This window comes from Felis catus, chromosome A3 (genome assembly GCF_018350175.1).
Source record: "Felis catus isolate Fca126 chromosome A3, F.catus_Fca126_mat1.0, whole genome shotgun sequence".
NCBI classification, from domain to species: domain Eukaryota; kingdom Metazoa; phylum Chordata; class Mammalia; order Carnivora; family Felidae; genus Felis; species Felis catus.
The window spans coordinates 52,564,551-52,582,151 of NC_058370.1; the positions used below are offsets into that span (position 1 = coordinate 52,564,551).

General features: G+C 38.8%; 1 protein-coding gene across 1 annotated transcript in view; it reads right to left on the reverse strand.

The window, feature by feature from the left end:
• SULT1C3 (sulfotransferase family 1C member 3) overlaps positions 1-17,601 on the reverse strand; it is a 49,713-nt gene that overhangs the window by 20,386 nt on the left and 11,726 nt on the right. Inside the window, exons 2-3 of the mRNA XM_019826951.3 lie at positions 14,338-14,522; positions 11,994-12,122 (exon numbers count right to left, since the gene is read on the reverse strand). Coding sequence (XP_019682510.2) covers positions 11,994-12,122; positions 14,338-14,509 — 301 coding nt within the window. The 5' untranslated portion in view covers positions 14,510-14,522. The remainder of the gene's footprint in view (positions 1-11,993; positions 12,123-14,337; positions 14,523-17,601) is intronic.

Genomic DNA, 17,601 nt, shown 5'->3' on the forward strand with positions numbered 1-17,601 from the left:
CCTACCCTATGACCCAGCAATAGCACTGCTAGGAATTTACCCAAGGGATACAGGAGTACTGATGCATAGGGCCACTTGTACCCCAATGTTCATAGCAGCACTCTCAACAATAGCCAAATTATGGAAAGAGCCTAAATGTCCATCAACTGATGAATGGATAAAGAAATTGTGGTTTATATACACAATGGAGTACTACGTGGCAATGAGAAAAAATGAAATATGGCCTTTTGTAGCAACGTGGATGGAACTGGAGAGTGTGATGCTAAGTGAAATAAGCCATACAGAGAAAGACAGATACCATATGGTTTCACTCTTATGTGGACCCTGAGAAATTAACAGGAACCCATGGGGGAGGGGAAGGAAAAAAAAAACAGGTTAGAGTGGGAGAGAACCAAAGCATAGGAGACTCTTAAAAACTGAGAACAAACTGAGGGTTGATGGGGGGTGGGAGGGAGGAGAGGGTGGGTGATGGGTATTGAGGAGGGCACCTTTTGGGATGAGCACTGGGTGTTGTATGGAAACCAATTTGTCAATAAATTTCATATAAAAAAAAGAATGTAAAAAAAATAAAATAACTCATTTATCCTCACGTAGTGTTAAAAAAAAAAAAAAGAAATGAATCCCCAAAAGAACCATAGAATCCAATGGTGGCTCTCAGTGGATGCAGGCCAGGTCTCTACCCCACCTTAGATGAAGAGGTAAATGACCTCTTGCTCCTAAGCAAACATGCTCCTCCTTTTGTTGCTATCCAGATTGCTTTCCCTGAAGGACACCCCACAAGCTAATCAAATGCAAATGCTCTCTTTTACTGTGGCTACCTTGGATAATAGGGTTGTTGGTAGATCCCTCCAGCCTAACTCTATCTCAGGAGATGAGCTGGAACAAAATTAGCCAGGTATACAACTGTACTGAACGATGGCTGAGCACCAAGTGTTGCAGGCTCTATGTAGCAGGGGTCAATTCAGCAGGCACAAATTCTGACCCAGAGTTCATCTCTTCTACATTAAATGGTGCCAATGGAAGTGATGCTTAAAAGAGACATTCCATCCTTACACCATGCCTCAAATTATATTTACCCCAGGCCAAATGGCCCTACTGTCATAACCAAATCAGACCCATCTTGGCTGGCAGGTTTGTGCTCTAACCACCCTATCATAGTTTTCATGGGGTTATCTCTGGATTGTACATCTGCCATCCACAAAATATCCCTACTGTGAGCCTATCAATGTATCCAGAATCTATATGCATTATGGATGTGGTCCCCACAAAGTTCAGTCATGGATATTGCATGCTCCTTTGCAAAGTGCACCCTGATGATCTAACGGAGCCCAATGAGGTCTGCCCATCTAGTAGTAGAGTCCACACTTGTAGTCCCACCCCGAGCCAGGCCTCTAGGACATGTACTTGGTATTTAACACCAGCAGCCACTTCTACCCTTCATGGATCTTCACCTGGGAAACCACCCTCTCCTGGCCTCACCATCCCCAAGCACAGCAATGCCACAGATGACATCGCCCCAGCCCAAGAGCTCTTGCTGCCATTAGAGTTGTGACTGCCTTACAGACAGCAATGCCACAACCCAAGGGAAAGATGAGAGACAATGTACTTCAACCTTACTTGGCCTTGGGATTCCCACCTTGAGATCACCTCTGCCCCAGGAAGGAAATGACTGTGGTAACTGTCAGCACAGAGGCCTCCATTTGTAAAAATGCCTCCACTTGATGGAACCTGAAGACCTCATAGATTCTACTTTTCTGAAAGAGCTATATGCTTCTCTGGAGAAACTTGCCTCCATCAAAACAATTGCAAAACCTCTGTTGACTGCCTGGTGGTGGTAGACATCATTTTACCTTTGTGGCAGGCCAAACAATGTATTCTTAAACACGCTAGCCAAAATATAACACTTCTTTGCAAAACTTTCTTAACCATGCATATCATAAAAAGTTGATTATTATTGATCAACTCTGAAACATACCAAACTAAAATTATTATATTTTAAGATAGAGAAAAAAATTCTTACTCCAGGTAAAAGATGAAATGATTCATAAAGTCAAGAGAATTAAACTGGCATCAGACTTATCGAAAACAGCACACAAAGCAAGTAAACAGTAGAACATTTTCAAGAAACTTAAGGAAAGAAAGTGTGAATGAAAGATATATCCAGGCAAGCTGTGCTTCAAGTATCAACACTATAGAAAACAGCTTAAAACATTCAAGAACACACACAGAATACAATATATATGTATTTTCCTGAACAATTCACTAGGGTAAGTTTGATTTAACCAAAAGGAAAACATTAGTACAAGGATTGATAGTGAGAATTTCACATTATTTAATACTAGAACTAAAACTTAAAAGGGATGAAGGGATAGGTGGAAGAACAATATGTAAACCTTATAGGCTGTAATAAAGTAGAAAGAATGCAACTTAAAATTTAGAGTAGGATTACTGGTGGTTGTATAAGTAACGGGGGAATAAAAAATTCCTTTGAAACTGGCAGATCAGGTAGTAAAAGCTTAAGTAAGAAAAAAGAGGATTAAGTACTTATAAAAGGTGATAATAATACATAAGCAACCAATTGCTAGAAAAAACTTAAGAATTTCCTAAAGAAAAAAAAATGAAAAACTCCCACACAAAGCCATCCAAATTGGTAAGAAAGAAGTAAACCTTTAACTATTTGCAGATGACATGATACTATATATAAAAAACCCCTAAAAACTCCACCAAGAAACTATTAGAACTGATAAATAAATTCATCAGAGTCACAGGATACAAAATTAATGTACAGAAATCTATTGCATTTGTATACAATAATAACTAAGCACCAGAAAGAGGAATTGAGAAAGTGACCCCATTTATAATTGCATCAAAAATAATAATATACCTAGGAATACAGTTATCCAAGGAAGTGAAAGATCTGTACTCTGAAAACTATAAAACATTGATGACATAAATTGAAGATGACACACAAAAAATGGAAAGACATTCCATGCTCATGGATTGGAAGAACAAATATTGTTAAAATGTTCATACTACCCAAAGTAATCTACACATTTAATGCAATCCCTATCAAAATACCAACAGTACTTATTCTCAACAAATAATCCTAAAATTTGTATAAAACCACAAAAGACCCCAAATAGAACAATCTTGAAGAAGAAAAACAAAGCTGGAGGTATCACAATTCTGGACTTCAAGTTATACTACAAAGTTGTAGCAATCAAAACACTACTGTACTGACACAAACATAGACACATAGAGCGATAGACCAGGATAGAAAGCCCAGAAACAACCCCAAAATTATGTGATCAGTTAATCTTCAACAAACAGGAAAGAATATCCAATGGGAAAAAGACTCATTCTTCAACAAGTAGTGTTGGGAAATTTGGACAGCTACAGGCAGAAGAATGAAGCTGGATCACTTTCTTACACCATACACAAATATCACTTCAAACTGGATGAAAAAGGCACCTGGGTGACTCAGTCAGTTGAGCATTTGACTTCAGCTTAGTTTATGATCTTGCAGTTTGTGAGTTTGAGCTCCACATCAGGCTCGCTGCTGTCAGCTCCTTCAGATCCTCTGTCCTCCTCTCTCTCTGTTCCTCCCCTGTTTGTGTTCTCTTTCTCAAAAATAAATAAAACTTAAAAAATGGGTGAAAGACCTAAATGTGAGACCTGAAACCATAAACATCCTAGAAGAGAGCACAGGCAGTAATTTCTCTGACATTGGCCATAGCAACATTTTTCTAGACATTACTCCTGAAACAAAGGAAATAAAAGCAAAAATAAACTATTGGAACCACATCAAAATAAAAATCTTCTGCTCAGAAAAGGAAACAATTAGCAAAACTAAAAAGACACTTTACTTAATGGGAGAAGATATTTGCAAATTATATATCTGATAAAGGGTTAGTATCTAAAATATATAAAGAACATATATAATTCAATGCCACAAAAACCAAGGGCACTTGCCACTAAAGTGGGCAGTTTTGCCACTAAAGTGGGCAGAAGACATGAATAGACATTTCTCCAGGAAGACTTACAGATGGCCAACAGACACATGAAAAGATGTTCAACATCACTCATCATCAGGGAAATGCAAATCGAAACTACAATAATGGGTGCCTGAGCGGCTCAGTCGATTGAGTGTTGGACTTTGGCTCAGGTCATGATCTTGCAGTTCATGGGCTCGAAACCTTCATAGCTCAGAGCCTGGAGCCTGCTTTGTATTCTGTGTCTCCCAATCTCTCTCTGCCCCCTTTTCATGCTCTCCCTGTCTCTTTCTCTCTCTCTCTCAAAAATAAATAAACTTAAAAAATATATGTATATATTTAAAAAAATATGAGATATCACCTCACACCTGTCAGAATAGCTAAAATCAAAAACACAAGAAATAACAAGTGTTGGTGAGGATGTGGAGAAAAAGTAACCCTTTTGCACTGTTGGTGGGAATACAAACTGGTACAGTCACTGTGGAAAACACTATAGAGCTTCCTCAAAAAATTAAAAACAGAACTACTCTACAATATAGTAATCACAGTACTGGGCATTTACCCAAAGAATATAAAAACATTAATTCTAAAGGATATATTGACCCCTATATTTATTACATCATTATTTACAATAGCCAAAATATGGAAGAAGCCAAGTGTCCATCAATAGATGAATGGATAAAGAAGATGCAGTATTACTGAGCCATAGAAAATAATGAACTCTTGCCACTTGCAATGAGGTAATGACATGGATGGAGCTAGAGTGTATTATGCTAAGTGAAATAAGTCAGTCAGAGAAAGACAAATACCGTATAATTTCACTCATATGTGGAATTTAGGAAACAAAACAGATGAACAGAAGAAAAATTAAAAAAAGAGAGAGAGACAAATCAAGAAAAGACTCTTAACTATGGAGAACAAACGGATGGTTACCAGAGGGGAACTAGATGAGGAGATGGGTCAAATAGGTGAAAGAGACTATAAATACACTTATTGTGATGAGCACAGAGTAACATATAGAATTGTTGAATCACTGTATTGTATACCTGAACTAATATAGCACTGTATGTTTACTATAATTGGAATTAAAATAAAAAACTTAAAAAAATAAAAACTCCCACACATTAAAAAAAAAAAAAGAAAAACAAAAAGGATATAACAAATAGGGAAAGAAACTAAATATTTCTTATTGCACAGACAATATTGTCACTAGCTAGACACCAAGACCTGATCTTACCCACCTGCTTGTAACCACCACCATTTGTCTCACATTTTCCGTCAAGCTCTTCTTTTCAGCTTATCTCTTAACTCGGGCAAAAGACCCAATGGTCATGGCATCCTGTGATGGAAACCAAAACTATCCCTCAAGCAATAACGACTGCCCTGATGATGAGCTCCAACTGGCCCAGACCACCCAGACCAGTTTGAGCTCAACATTCAACTCACATCTGTGCAGATGGACCATGGAGTGACCTGTGGAGTGACCAACAGTTACCTTTACTTCATTATAATATTAAAATCTCCACCCAAGGAGGAGCACAGGCCTCATTAACATAACATGCAATGTATGTATAGGCATGTTTCCTTAAGGCGCATGCATGACGTTATGCCTCCCCTTAACATACATGACAAAACTCCCCTTTCTGAATATTTATCCTAACCCTAAATAAAATGAACCCATTTACCCTTGTTGTGAGAGTCATGGCTTTGGAAATTATTCCCCATGATCTCCTTATTTGCTGCAAATAAAGTTTCCTTTGTGTGACAGCTCTACCTGGTGTAGTTTTTATCTGTGACTCACTAAGGAGTAAACTCATGTTAGTTTGACATATGACATATGATATATGACATAATTGTGAACAAACATATCAGTCATATCAATAAATGTGAGTGGGATTAAATCATCTATTATAAATAGATGATTCAAGGGGTGCTTGGCTGGCTCAGTTGGAACAGCACATGACTCTTGATCTTGGGGTTGTGAGTTTGAGCCCCATGTTGGATATAGAGATTACTTAAGTGAATAAAAATAGGTTCAAATTGGCTCATAAGAGAAAACCCAATCATATGCAGCATAGAAGACACACCTAAAACACAAGAAAGAGTAAAAATAAAAAGGTAGATAGATATACAAAATGCAAATGGAAACTACAAAAAAGCAAGGATTATGATATTATCAGATAAAGTAGTATTCAACCCCAAAAGCATTATATAAGAGAAGAAAGGAACTCTAGAGGTGTCTGGGTGGCTTGGTCAGTTAAGGGTCTGGCTCTTAATTTTGGCTTAGGTCATGATCTCATGGTTCATGGGATTGAGCCCTGCATCAAGCTCTGTGTTAACAGTGCAGAGCCTCCTTTGGATTCTCTCTGTCCCTCTCTCTCTGCCCTTCCTTGTGCATGTACTTGTGTGTGCTCTCTCTCTGTCTCAGCATAAATAAATAAACTTAAAAAAAAGAACTTTATAATGCTAAAGTCTACATTATAATAATACAATAGAAAAATCATGAATATTTATGTACCAAATAACAGAATAACCACTTATATAAAACAGAAACCACAGTAGATGTAAGGAAAGATAGAAATACACTAATAATAGGATGTTTAATTCTTAGTACATGACAAGTCAAGTGGACAAAAAGAAAAAGCATACATAAGATTTAAGCAACATACAGAATATATTAGATCTGGATAATACAGAATGTATTTTCTCAAGTGCACACAGAATATTCATAAAAATTGATAATATAGTACAAATGAATAATTTTCAAAAAGGTGGAATACTACAAACAACACTCTTTGATCACAAGTGCAATAAAACTAGTAATTAAATACAAAGCATCCCCCCCCCAAAAAAACACCCTTCCATCTGGAAATTAAAAGCATCTACTAAATGTCTCTGGTGTAAAATTACAGGAATTCTGAAAAATGTGGTAAAATGAAATGTAAAGAAAACACTACATATCAAACCCAAATATATTTAAAATAGCAATCGAGAAAAAATGTATAGTCATAAACAGAGAATGGCTGAAAATGAATGGATTAAATCCCCAGCTCAAAGAACACTGACAAAATTCAACAGTAATTTATGATTAAAGACTCTGAGAAAATAAAGAATTGAAGGGAGCTTCTTTGCCCTGATAAAGAATATCTACAAAAAAGCTTTAGCTAGCATCATACTTGATGGTAAGACCTGGATGCTTTTCCCTTAAGATCAGGAAGAAGACAAGGATGTTTGCTTTCATGATTTCTGTTTGACATTGTACTGGAGGCTCTAGGGAATGCAATAAAGCAAGGACAAGAAAATAACAGATATCCAGACTGGAAAGGAAGAAGAAAAATATTCATTATTCACAGAACACATGATGGTTCATGTAGAAAACCCAATAGAATATACAAAAAAGTTACTAGAGTCAATAAGCTAGGATGCAGAATACAAGGTCCAATACAAATAGCAATTATATTTCAGTATACCAGCAACAAATAAAGATTAAAATAGAAAAATGCCATTTATAATAGCATTAAATAAACATTTTTAGGGTTAAATTTGATTGAAGATGTGCCAGACATAAGTGATAGAAGGTACCAGACACCAGCAAGGGAAATTAAACAAAGCCTAAATAATTGAGATGAACCACATTCCCAGGTCAGAAATCCTGATTTTGTTAGGGTAATACTTCTTCCCAAACAGATCAATAGATTCAATGCAATCCCAACCAAATATTGGAATATATTTTTTTCCTAGAAACTAACAGCCTGATTCTAGAATTTACAAGGATCCTAAAATAGCTAAAGCAACTTTGAAAAAGAAGAAATCTGAATTTATAATACCTAATTTCAAAGCTTATAAAGCTACAGCAAGCAGAAGGTGTAGTGTTGGCATAGAGATAGACACAAAATGGAGAGGAACAGAATAGAAAATCTAGAATATACCTATACATATATGGTTAGTTGATTTTGGAAAAGAGGCCAAGGTTATTCAATGGGAAAAAAAGATATTTTTTTTTCAACTAATGGTGTTAGAATAGTTGACCCAATCAATAATGGGTTTTCTTTTTTTTTTTTTTTTTTTTTAATTTTTTTCAACGTTTTTATTTATTTTTGGGACAGAGAGAGACAGAGCATGAACGGGGGAGGGGCAGAGAGAGAGGGAGGCACAGAATCGGAAACAGGCTCCAGGCTCTGAGCCATCAGCCCAGAGCCTGACGCGGGGCTCGAACTCACGGACCGTGAGATCGTGACCTGGCTGAAGTCGGACGCTTAACCGACTGCGCCACCCAGGCATCCCAATAATGGGTTTTCAATAGGTATTATTTTAAAAATAAAAAAATAACTTGGGCTTGAGAGTTAATAATTTGCTCAATGTCACCCAGATAAACATTTGAAGCTGGATTATTTGATTCCAAAGTCTATGGCTTTTCATCATTGGGTTGTCATCTATTACAAAAGCTAGTATTTGCCACTATTTACTTTATAAAAACATGTCCTTTATTCTCAACTGATTTCAAGCTCTTCAAGGGTGCTGTGACTGTGTGCTGTTTCCTTTTTTTTTTTTAATTTTTAAGTTTAATTTTGTGGTTTTTTTCAAACTTTTACTTACATTCTAGTTAGTTAACATATAGAGTAATAATGGTTTCAGGAGTGGAATTTAGTGATTTATCACTTACATATAACACCCAGTGCTCAACACAGCAAGTGCCCTCTTTAATATCCATCACCCATTTAGCCCATCTCCCACCCACCTCACCTCCATCAACCCTCAGTTTGTTCTCTATGGTTGAGTCTCATATGGTTTGTTTCCCTTTCTTTTTTTCCCTTCCCCTATGTTCATCTGTTTTGTTTCTTAAATCCTACATTTGATATCTGTGTATGTGTGCTGTTTCTTAGTATCTTTGGTGTGAAGTGTAATTGTTAATGATAATGATGCTATATATAATTTTGTTGGATTCTGTGGTTGACTGGTTATAGATGAAATATATTTGAAGATAATCCTCTACGCCAAAGGAGCACAATCACAGAGGAATATGGTTCTTAATCACTGGATGCTAGGAGTCCTCACCCTGCCTTCTCTGTGTTATACATTAATGATCACTCTTGAATTCCCAATCACCAGTAGGAAGTAAGCTGTCTGATGTTACCCAATTGCATATTTTATTTTATTTTATTTTATTTTATTTTATTTTATTTTATTTTTAGATTTTCTGTTAACAAAATTTCTTTTTTTTAAATTTCTTTTTAAAAACTTACATCCAAGTTAGTTAGCATATAGTGCATCAATGATCTCAGGAGTAGATTCTTTAATGCCCTTTACCCATTTAGCCCAATCCCCCTCCCATCTGGTAACCCTCTGTTTGTTCTCCACATTTAAGAGTCTCTTTTGTCCCCCTCCTTGTTTTTATATTATTTTTGCTTCCCTTCCCTTATGTTTATCTGTTTTGTATCTTAAAGTCCTCACATTAGTGAAGTCATATGATCTTTATCTTTCTCTGACTAATTTTGCTTAGCATTATACCCTCTAGTTCCATCCATTTAGTTGCAAATGGATTTCATTCTTTTTGAATCTTATGGGAGTCCTCTGTGCTTCCTGGATTTTGATGTCTGTGTCTTTCCCGGGTTAGGAAAGTTTTTCTTTTTTTTTGAAAAGTTTTTTTTGCTATGATTTGCTCACATAACCCTTCTATCCCTTTTTCTGTCTCTTCATCTTCTGGGACTATGATTCTGATGTTTTTCCTTTTTAATGAGTCACTGATTTCTCTAATTCTTAAATCGTGACCTTTTGCCTTAGTCTCCCTCTTTTTTTCTGCTTCATTATTCTCCATGTTTGTCCTCTATATCACTGATTTACTGTTCTGCCTTACCCATTCTTGCCACCGTGACATCCATTCGACATTGCAGCTCAGTTATAGCATTTTATTTCATCTTGACTAGCTTTTACTTCTTTTATCTCCACAGAAAGGGATTCTAATCTATTTTTGACCCCAGCTAGTATTCTTATTATCATGATTCTAAATTCTGGTTCAGACATCTTGCTTGTATCTGTGTTGATTAAGTTCCTGGCTGTCATTTCTTCCTGCTCTTTCTTTTGGGGTGAATTCCTTCGTTTCATCGTTTTGAAGGAAGAAAAGGAATTAATAAGGTAAAAATTTTTTTAGTTAAAAAAATTAAAAACAACACACACACACACACACACAAATCAAATAAATGATGTTAGGTCCTAGGTGTGTTTTGGTCTGGTTGTTGAAAGAAGCTTGATAGACTAGAGAAAAGAGAGGGGGAAAAAAAAGAAAAACATTCGAAAATTTGAAAAAATGAGTAGAATGAAATAAAATGAAATGATGGAATAGAATTTGAAAAATTTTACAAAAAAATAAAAATATATAGTAGAAAAAAGTTAAAGAAAAATATTTTTAATAAAAATGGAAAATAAAAATAATTTTTTTCTCTTTCTGTTTACAAGAAAAAGAAAAGAAAGGAAAAAGGAAAAAAAAGAAAATTGAATAGATGGACCAGTGAATGACTGAAATACAACTGAAATTACATCATTTTCTCCTAGATGTCAAACTATGAAGCACTTTATAGTCCATAAACTAAGCAGGCAGGGAGAGTTGTGGTGTTCCTGAAGAGTGAGATTGGCCCAATTGGGCTAGGCTTAGTGTAATGGCTCCATTCTCCAGTAGGTGGTGCTGCTTAGCTTACTAGGGTGGATTGTTGTGGCACTTGTAGATGTGTACACGCATGCACGGGAGGGGTGAAAATGATGCCACCCAGTTACCTAGTCTCTAGTATCAGTACTCTGTTCTCCCCAATCAGCAATTGTGCACCCATCCTTTGTCTCTGGCTTCCATCTGCTGCCTGCTTTTACACTGTCTGTGACCACGCCATCAGGTTGCCATGTGGCACCTCTCTTCTGAGTTCTATCTCAGATGTGGCTGTGTTTCCTGACCCCTCGCTTCTGAGGGACTGCAGCTTTGACCCTCTGGAGGAGGGTCTCACCAAGCAATGGCTGGGTGCTGGCTGCGCCCAGGAACGAGGGACCGAGCTTCTGCAATGGCAGCTTTGTGGGACCAAGCTGCTGCCAGTGCCCAGAGACTGGGGCTGGGTGTCAGCCTTCCCCAGAAAAAGTTCACATGATCATGTAGCAGCAGCATTTCAGGGATTATGGAAAGTCACAACACACATCTGGCACCAGGCTTCACCCTTAATGACCTTGTTCCAGCAGCAGCAAATGTGGTTGTTCTCTAGGGTCTGCTGGGACCAGGTGGCCACACAGCCTCTACCAAATGATTTCCAGCAGGGGAACCACTTTTCCTCATGTGGCCTGAGGATCCCCAGACCTCACTCCGCTCCTGGGAATTTGCCCTTCCCACCAAAGCACTGCCAGGTATTGAGCTGCAGAGTTTCAGACCCTGCACTCCCCCTGTTTATAGAGTCTCAATGGAATTTAAACCCTCTCCTTTCTCCTTTCTCCCTTTTTAGTTCAGTTCCTGCAGCTGTTTCCACTTTTCCACTTTCTCTCCAGCTGCTTGGGGGGGGGATGCCTTTCCTGTACTCTCCCCCCATTTCTGTCCTCTCTCCTCAAGCAAAAACAGCTCCCTGCTCTCCATGGCTTCTCTCTCCCCAGTTCACCTCTCCACACCATATACCTGCTGAGTTCTCTGGTTCAGGTTGTGCAGATTGTTGTGTTAATTCTCAAATAAGTTTTCTAGGTGTTCAGGATGGTTTAGTGTTGATCTGGCTGTATTTCATGGACATGAGGTGCAAAATAAAACTTCCATGCTGTTCTGCCATCTTGGCTCCTCCCCAATCATATATTTTAGAAGAAGAATTTAAGAGTATTATTTCCCAATTGAAGTGAGTACTTTGATCATAACCTTTTCCCCAGTAACCTTGAAATATTTTCCAGAAGGTTGATTGTAGAAATAATTCTATTCTCAGATGCAAACTCACCTAACACAGTAGTCATGGGTCTTAGCTACAACATCATAGGCCTTATTTGGGCACTTACCTGAGTTGAAGGGTGGGGGTAGAGTCCACTCAATGAAAGGATGCCGGTCAAAGGTGTTGGCCCGTTGGCACTTCTGCACATCTCCGTCATTTTGGATCATGTCCACAATCTCCTGTGTCCAGGTGGTGCCTAGAGGCAATACTGATTGTCAATTCCATCCACTCACTGCACAGTTCAATTAATTTCCTTGATTATTTATGTATTCAGTAAAATTTACATTTGCTGAGTGTTAAACAGAATCAGCTTACTTACCTTATTCTCTTTAATTCCCAGTGCCTTGCATAGGGCTTTGTAACTGGTAAATGTAGTCTGAGTGAATGAATACTGAATCAAGTGAATGTAGGGACATACAGAGATGAATTAGCCACCCTCCCTGTCCTATGACATTTACAATCTTTTTGGAGGAGATAAGATAGGACAGTGACTGCTTTTTGCCTAGCTTATATCCATTCTTCCTTTCTTTCTCAAGTTAATAGATCCTTAATTTTTAGCTGGGCATATAGTTACTTGCCTCAAAGGTAATATTTTTCTTGCATGATGTGGCCATGTCATTTTGGGAGGTTGTCTTTAAAGGGAAGGGACATGAACTTACTCCTCCCTTCCTACCTTCTTGCTGCTTTTTGGAATGTGCATGTGATAGCTAGAGCTCTAGGAGTCAGATTGGACAATAAAACCAAAAGCTACACCTGGAGATGATGCAGCAGAAAGTTAGAAAAAGCCCAGGTCTTTGATGATCAAGGCAGCCACCATTTCATAACTGACTACTAATTCTCCAGACTGCTTTTTCTTTTGTGTTATTTTGGGTTTTTGACACTTCTGGCCAAATTGAATCCAAACAGACACAGAAGAGGAATGGACATAGACATATAGATAGGCAAAGAGGTAGACTGTGCTCATTGTCCATCAGATACCCATTTTCCTCTTTACATCAGAAGTATTTGTGTCTTTCTGGCTTTTAGCAAAACCTGCTCTTTACTGATACATATGACATATACACAGATAACTAGAAGATTAACAGTATATAGTAAAAGCCAGAAAGGATGTGCAAAGGGCTAGAGGACTGGTCTACAGAGGAGGAGATCCAACTTGCTGTGGAAGAGGTCAGTAAGACTCAGCTGAGATGGCTTTGGAGTGTAGAGTCAAGCAGGACTGAATGTGCATTCACATTAAGAAGCTAGGGCATCCCAGGCAGGGAGCCTCAGGAGCAGGATAAAGAGTCACATTTCCTCACTGGGAAGTAAAAGCAGGCTCACAGTGGGTAGGAGGTGGTAGGGAAGGTGAGGGAATAAGGCTGGAGACTTGGGGACTGTCTTATGAGGGGCTTTGGGACTGACTGCATAATTTCAAAGGTGAGCTGAAAAACATTTCTGCTCTGAGGTGCAATGCAAATTCAAATTCAGTTCTGGGCAGGAGAAATGTCCTGTGCAAATCAGACAGAGAAGAAGATTCTTGAAACAACTGAACCCTGATGACAGGAAGACCCTTCTCTAGTTTAAGTAATGCTGAATCATGGGAATTCAGCATTAAGCATTAAGGAGGGAATTCCCAGCCAGAGAGGACAGGAACAGTCTAATGAAGGTTTGAAGAACTGTAGTGACCAGACTATTTTCTGAGTTATTTCTGGTTATGAATACCTAGAGTCCCTCTTTGTGAGTCAAATGGTCACTGGGACTTTCCCAAACTGGCTACAGCTTCAACTTCCATGCCTCACTCAGTCACTTGACATTATAAGCACAGGGAATGCAGGGGGATCATCAATCATTCCTGGAGCTTCCCCAGTTAGGATTCTCCCAACCCTGTACAAGCCTGGGAACACTTGCCTTTTCAGACTTTCACTTTTGTCACAACCTCCTCTTCATTTTATGAGGTCCTGGTAAGTATCATCTCCCCTCCTCCAGATTCTTCCCACAGTGCTTGGGGTTTGGACCCAGTACTATCAGAACATTTCATATTGGGGTGAAAGCCCTCATTTCCACATCAGTGTCCCCCACTAAGAGATGTTTTTTATGGGCAAGGGGTGCTGTCACTCCAGGACTTCCTCGTGGATGGGAACCAGGAGTGGCTGGGTTGACAAGATGACTGTGATAACTTCTGCGCAATTTCTCAGACTCTGCTTTTAAATAATTCATTCAGTCCTTTGAAGATTTGGGATTCTGGCAATCTCTTTCTCCATCAGAGACCTAAGAAAACAGGAGAACCTTGGATCCTAGGGGATTGGAGCCCAGAAACAAGTCTGGTTTCATTTTTCCTGGGGCCAGGCCTGGAGAAAATCTGCATTTTTTAAAATCAGGAGGTCCCTGCTCCTCTATAGCTGGCCTCCCCACTTCCAGTTTCGCAAACCTACCTGCCTTGGCATAGGATGCAATGAGGAGATCATCAGGTCTTGCTTGGAAATTCCAGATGTTGTCCCAATTTTCACTGATCATCTTGGTCACAAGGATTCCATTCACTTCCTTGGTTTCTGGTTGTATGTATTTTCCCACCAGCTGAAGGTCTTTCATTTCCTCCAGGGACATCTTTCTACATAGACTTATGAGACAGATGCATAAAAGAAAAGTGTGCTTGTGTCAGCTTAGAACAGTAATTCCTGTCAAGAAAATATTCTCTGAGAAAGGAGAAGGGCACTTGGGTGCCTCAGTCAATTAAGGGTCTGACTTTGGCTCAGTTCATAACCTCTCGGTCTGTGAGTTTGAGCCCCCATTGGGCTCTGTGCTGACAGCTCAGAGCCTGGAGCCTGCTTCAGATTCTGTGTCTCCCTCTCTCTCTGCCCCTACCCACTTGTACTCTCTCTCTCTCTATCTCAAAAGTAAAATAAACGTAAAAAAAAGAAAGAAAGAAAGGAGAGACATGGTGGGCATTCATTACTATGCTTAATGTTAACTTAAGTAAGAGAAGTCATGGTGGAGCCAGAAAGCATTTTAAATAGCTTTGTTTTAGAGCATCAGGATGGTGAAGACAGGAACATATTTCAGAGGAAAGCACACTGGGAAATCAGCTAGACTGCATGGGTTTCAAGGAGCTCATCAGAGATGGCTTGTCTGAGGCCTGAGTGACAAGAGGGGACCAGGGCAGAAGGCCACTGGGTTCACAGGCCCTTGTCAAGTTTGAGCAACAAGAGAGGGCAAGAACAGAATCAGCACTTGGGCTAATTGGGTCGGTGAAATAACGTATGACCTAGACAGCTCTAGATCTGACCAGAGTCATAGAGCAGGTGGGGCAGAAAGGGATCTCAGTGTGTCAGGTCTGCATTACACGAAAGTCTCCCTGCGGGTCTACAGCTCCAGGTATCACACCCTGCCCCAAATCTCTGGCTGAAGAGCAACATTTGCCAGCTGAGAAGGTAACCTCAGTTTGCTTGGGGGAGTAACCCCCACTGGCTTGGGATGCCACAGCTGTTCCTTTTGCAGATAACTTATTTCAGTTTCTTGAAATCCTACATCTATTATAGAAATGTAGCACACTAAATCAAACCACAGCATTACTAGTTTTAAGTTTAAGAATAATCTTGGCACACTTAGTAAGTACTTATTATGTAGAAGAAACTTTGACATACTGGAATATCCAAAAGATAAGCCTTGCAATTAGAAGTTAAAATGTTATTGGGGTGCCTGGGTGGCTCAGTCGGTTAAGTGTCCAGCTTCGGCTCGGGTCATGATCTCAGTTTGTGAGTTCGAGCCCCGTGTTGGGCTCTGTGCTGACAGCTCAGAGCCTTGAGCCTGCTTTGGATTCTGTGTCTTCCTGTCTCTCTGCTTGCACTCTCTCTCTCTCTCTCACAAATAAAATGTTAAAAAAATAAAAAAAGAAGTTAATATGTTATTATTTTAATGTTTAGACTTGGGATTTTAGGCTGAAAGTTTAGGCAATTTTACTTTGTTTATGAGAAATGTTTAAGAGAATTTAAGAGTCAATTCAAAGCTTAATTTTGCTAGATTTGTGAGATTTAATGAAGTAATTAGGATTTCTTCCTATTTTGTTATTGTCAGACAACCAAAGAACTTAAAAAGAATAAATGTAATTTAAAATATTTAGTGGAATCTTATTAACTAGGTTGAAGAAGCCTTTGTAAGTGGAAAACATTTACACATATGCCCTTGATATTCTGTAATCTACTGTTTTAATCTTAATTCTCAGTTTTGCTTTCTCATCTGTAGCATGAGGGGATCAGGCTATAACTCCAAGTTGCCTCTGACTTAACTGCATATCTAATTTAACATTTTCTTTAGCTGAAAGTCAGATAAAATCATGACCACTCCATTCACAAGGAGGTTTTTGCTTCCTGAGATCTCTTCCCTCAATCCTAAAATTTAAAGTGATCAAGCAGAATATGCAATTGTGCTCTTGACAGAGCTTGACTGTGGCATTTCCCTTCACCTGTCCTCCACCTTGGGGGTTTTCATGCAGGCATGGCACACCACATCCAGGTCTGTCATTCCAACTGGTCTGTCCCTCCTCCATCTCTCTCCTAGCTATTTTCAGGCAGCAATAGATGCTTCTGGATCACTTGGGATGCCTCTGTGACTGCAGGGGAGGCTTGGGAGCTTGTGGTTCTCCAGCAGATGGGCTCTGGGTCTTGTTCTTCCATTTGGATGGGGCAGGTTTGCATTTACCTATCTTCTATTTTGGGTTTCCAGATACATTTTGTTTTGAAGAAAGGGCTCTGGGATGCCTAGAACAAGTGTGACAACCACCTTTTTAGGACACTGCTCTCCACTTCTAAAGCAACAATTACAGTACTTTTCCAGGAATTAATGTCCCTAAAGTCAGAGGAGACGAATATTGGGGGTGGAGGAATAGAGACAGGTGGAAGTGTACCCTAAAGCATACTGAAGCAAATGAAACAATTTTGGAGAACTTTCTTTTCTCCTAATGATTAAATGAGTTGCAGTGGAATATTGTTCAGAACTAAAAAGATGTGAGCTATTAAGCCATGAAAAGACATGGCAGAAACTTAAGTGCATACTACTAAGTGAAAGAAGTCAATCTGAAAAGACTTTATTACTGTATGATTACAACCACCTGCCATTCTGGAAAAGGTAAAACCATGGAGACAGCAAAAAGATCAGTGGTTGCCAGGGGTTGGGGGGAGGGAGGGAAGAATAAGTGCAGCAGAGACTGTCTTTAGATACTCTGTATAATACTATAATGATGGACACATGTCATTATACATTTGTCCAAACCAATAGATCAGATGGCACCAAGAGAAAAACCTAATGTAAACTATGAATTTGGGATGATTATGACGTACTGATGCAGGTTCATCAATAGTAACAAATGTGACACTCTGGTGGAGGATTTTTCAAAAAAATTTTTTAGTGTTATTCATGAGTGGTATTTTAAAAAATTCAATTTCTGATTGTTCCTGGTATATAGAAATACAATTGATTTTTGTGTATTGATCTGTATTCTGCAATCCTGCTAAATTCACTTAATTAGTTCTACAAGGTTACTTATTGGTTCCTTCAGAAAAACAATATTACTTCCTTTCTTCCCATTGCCTTATTGCATTAGCTATGACTTCCAGTAAAATGTTGAACAGAAGTGGTTAAAAACAAACCTCCTGGTCTTGTTCCCAATTTTGGGAGTAAAGCATTCCATCTTTCATCTTCAA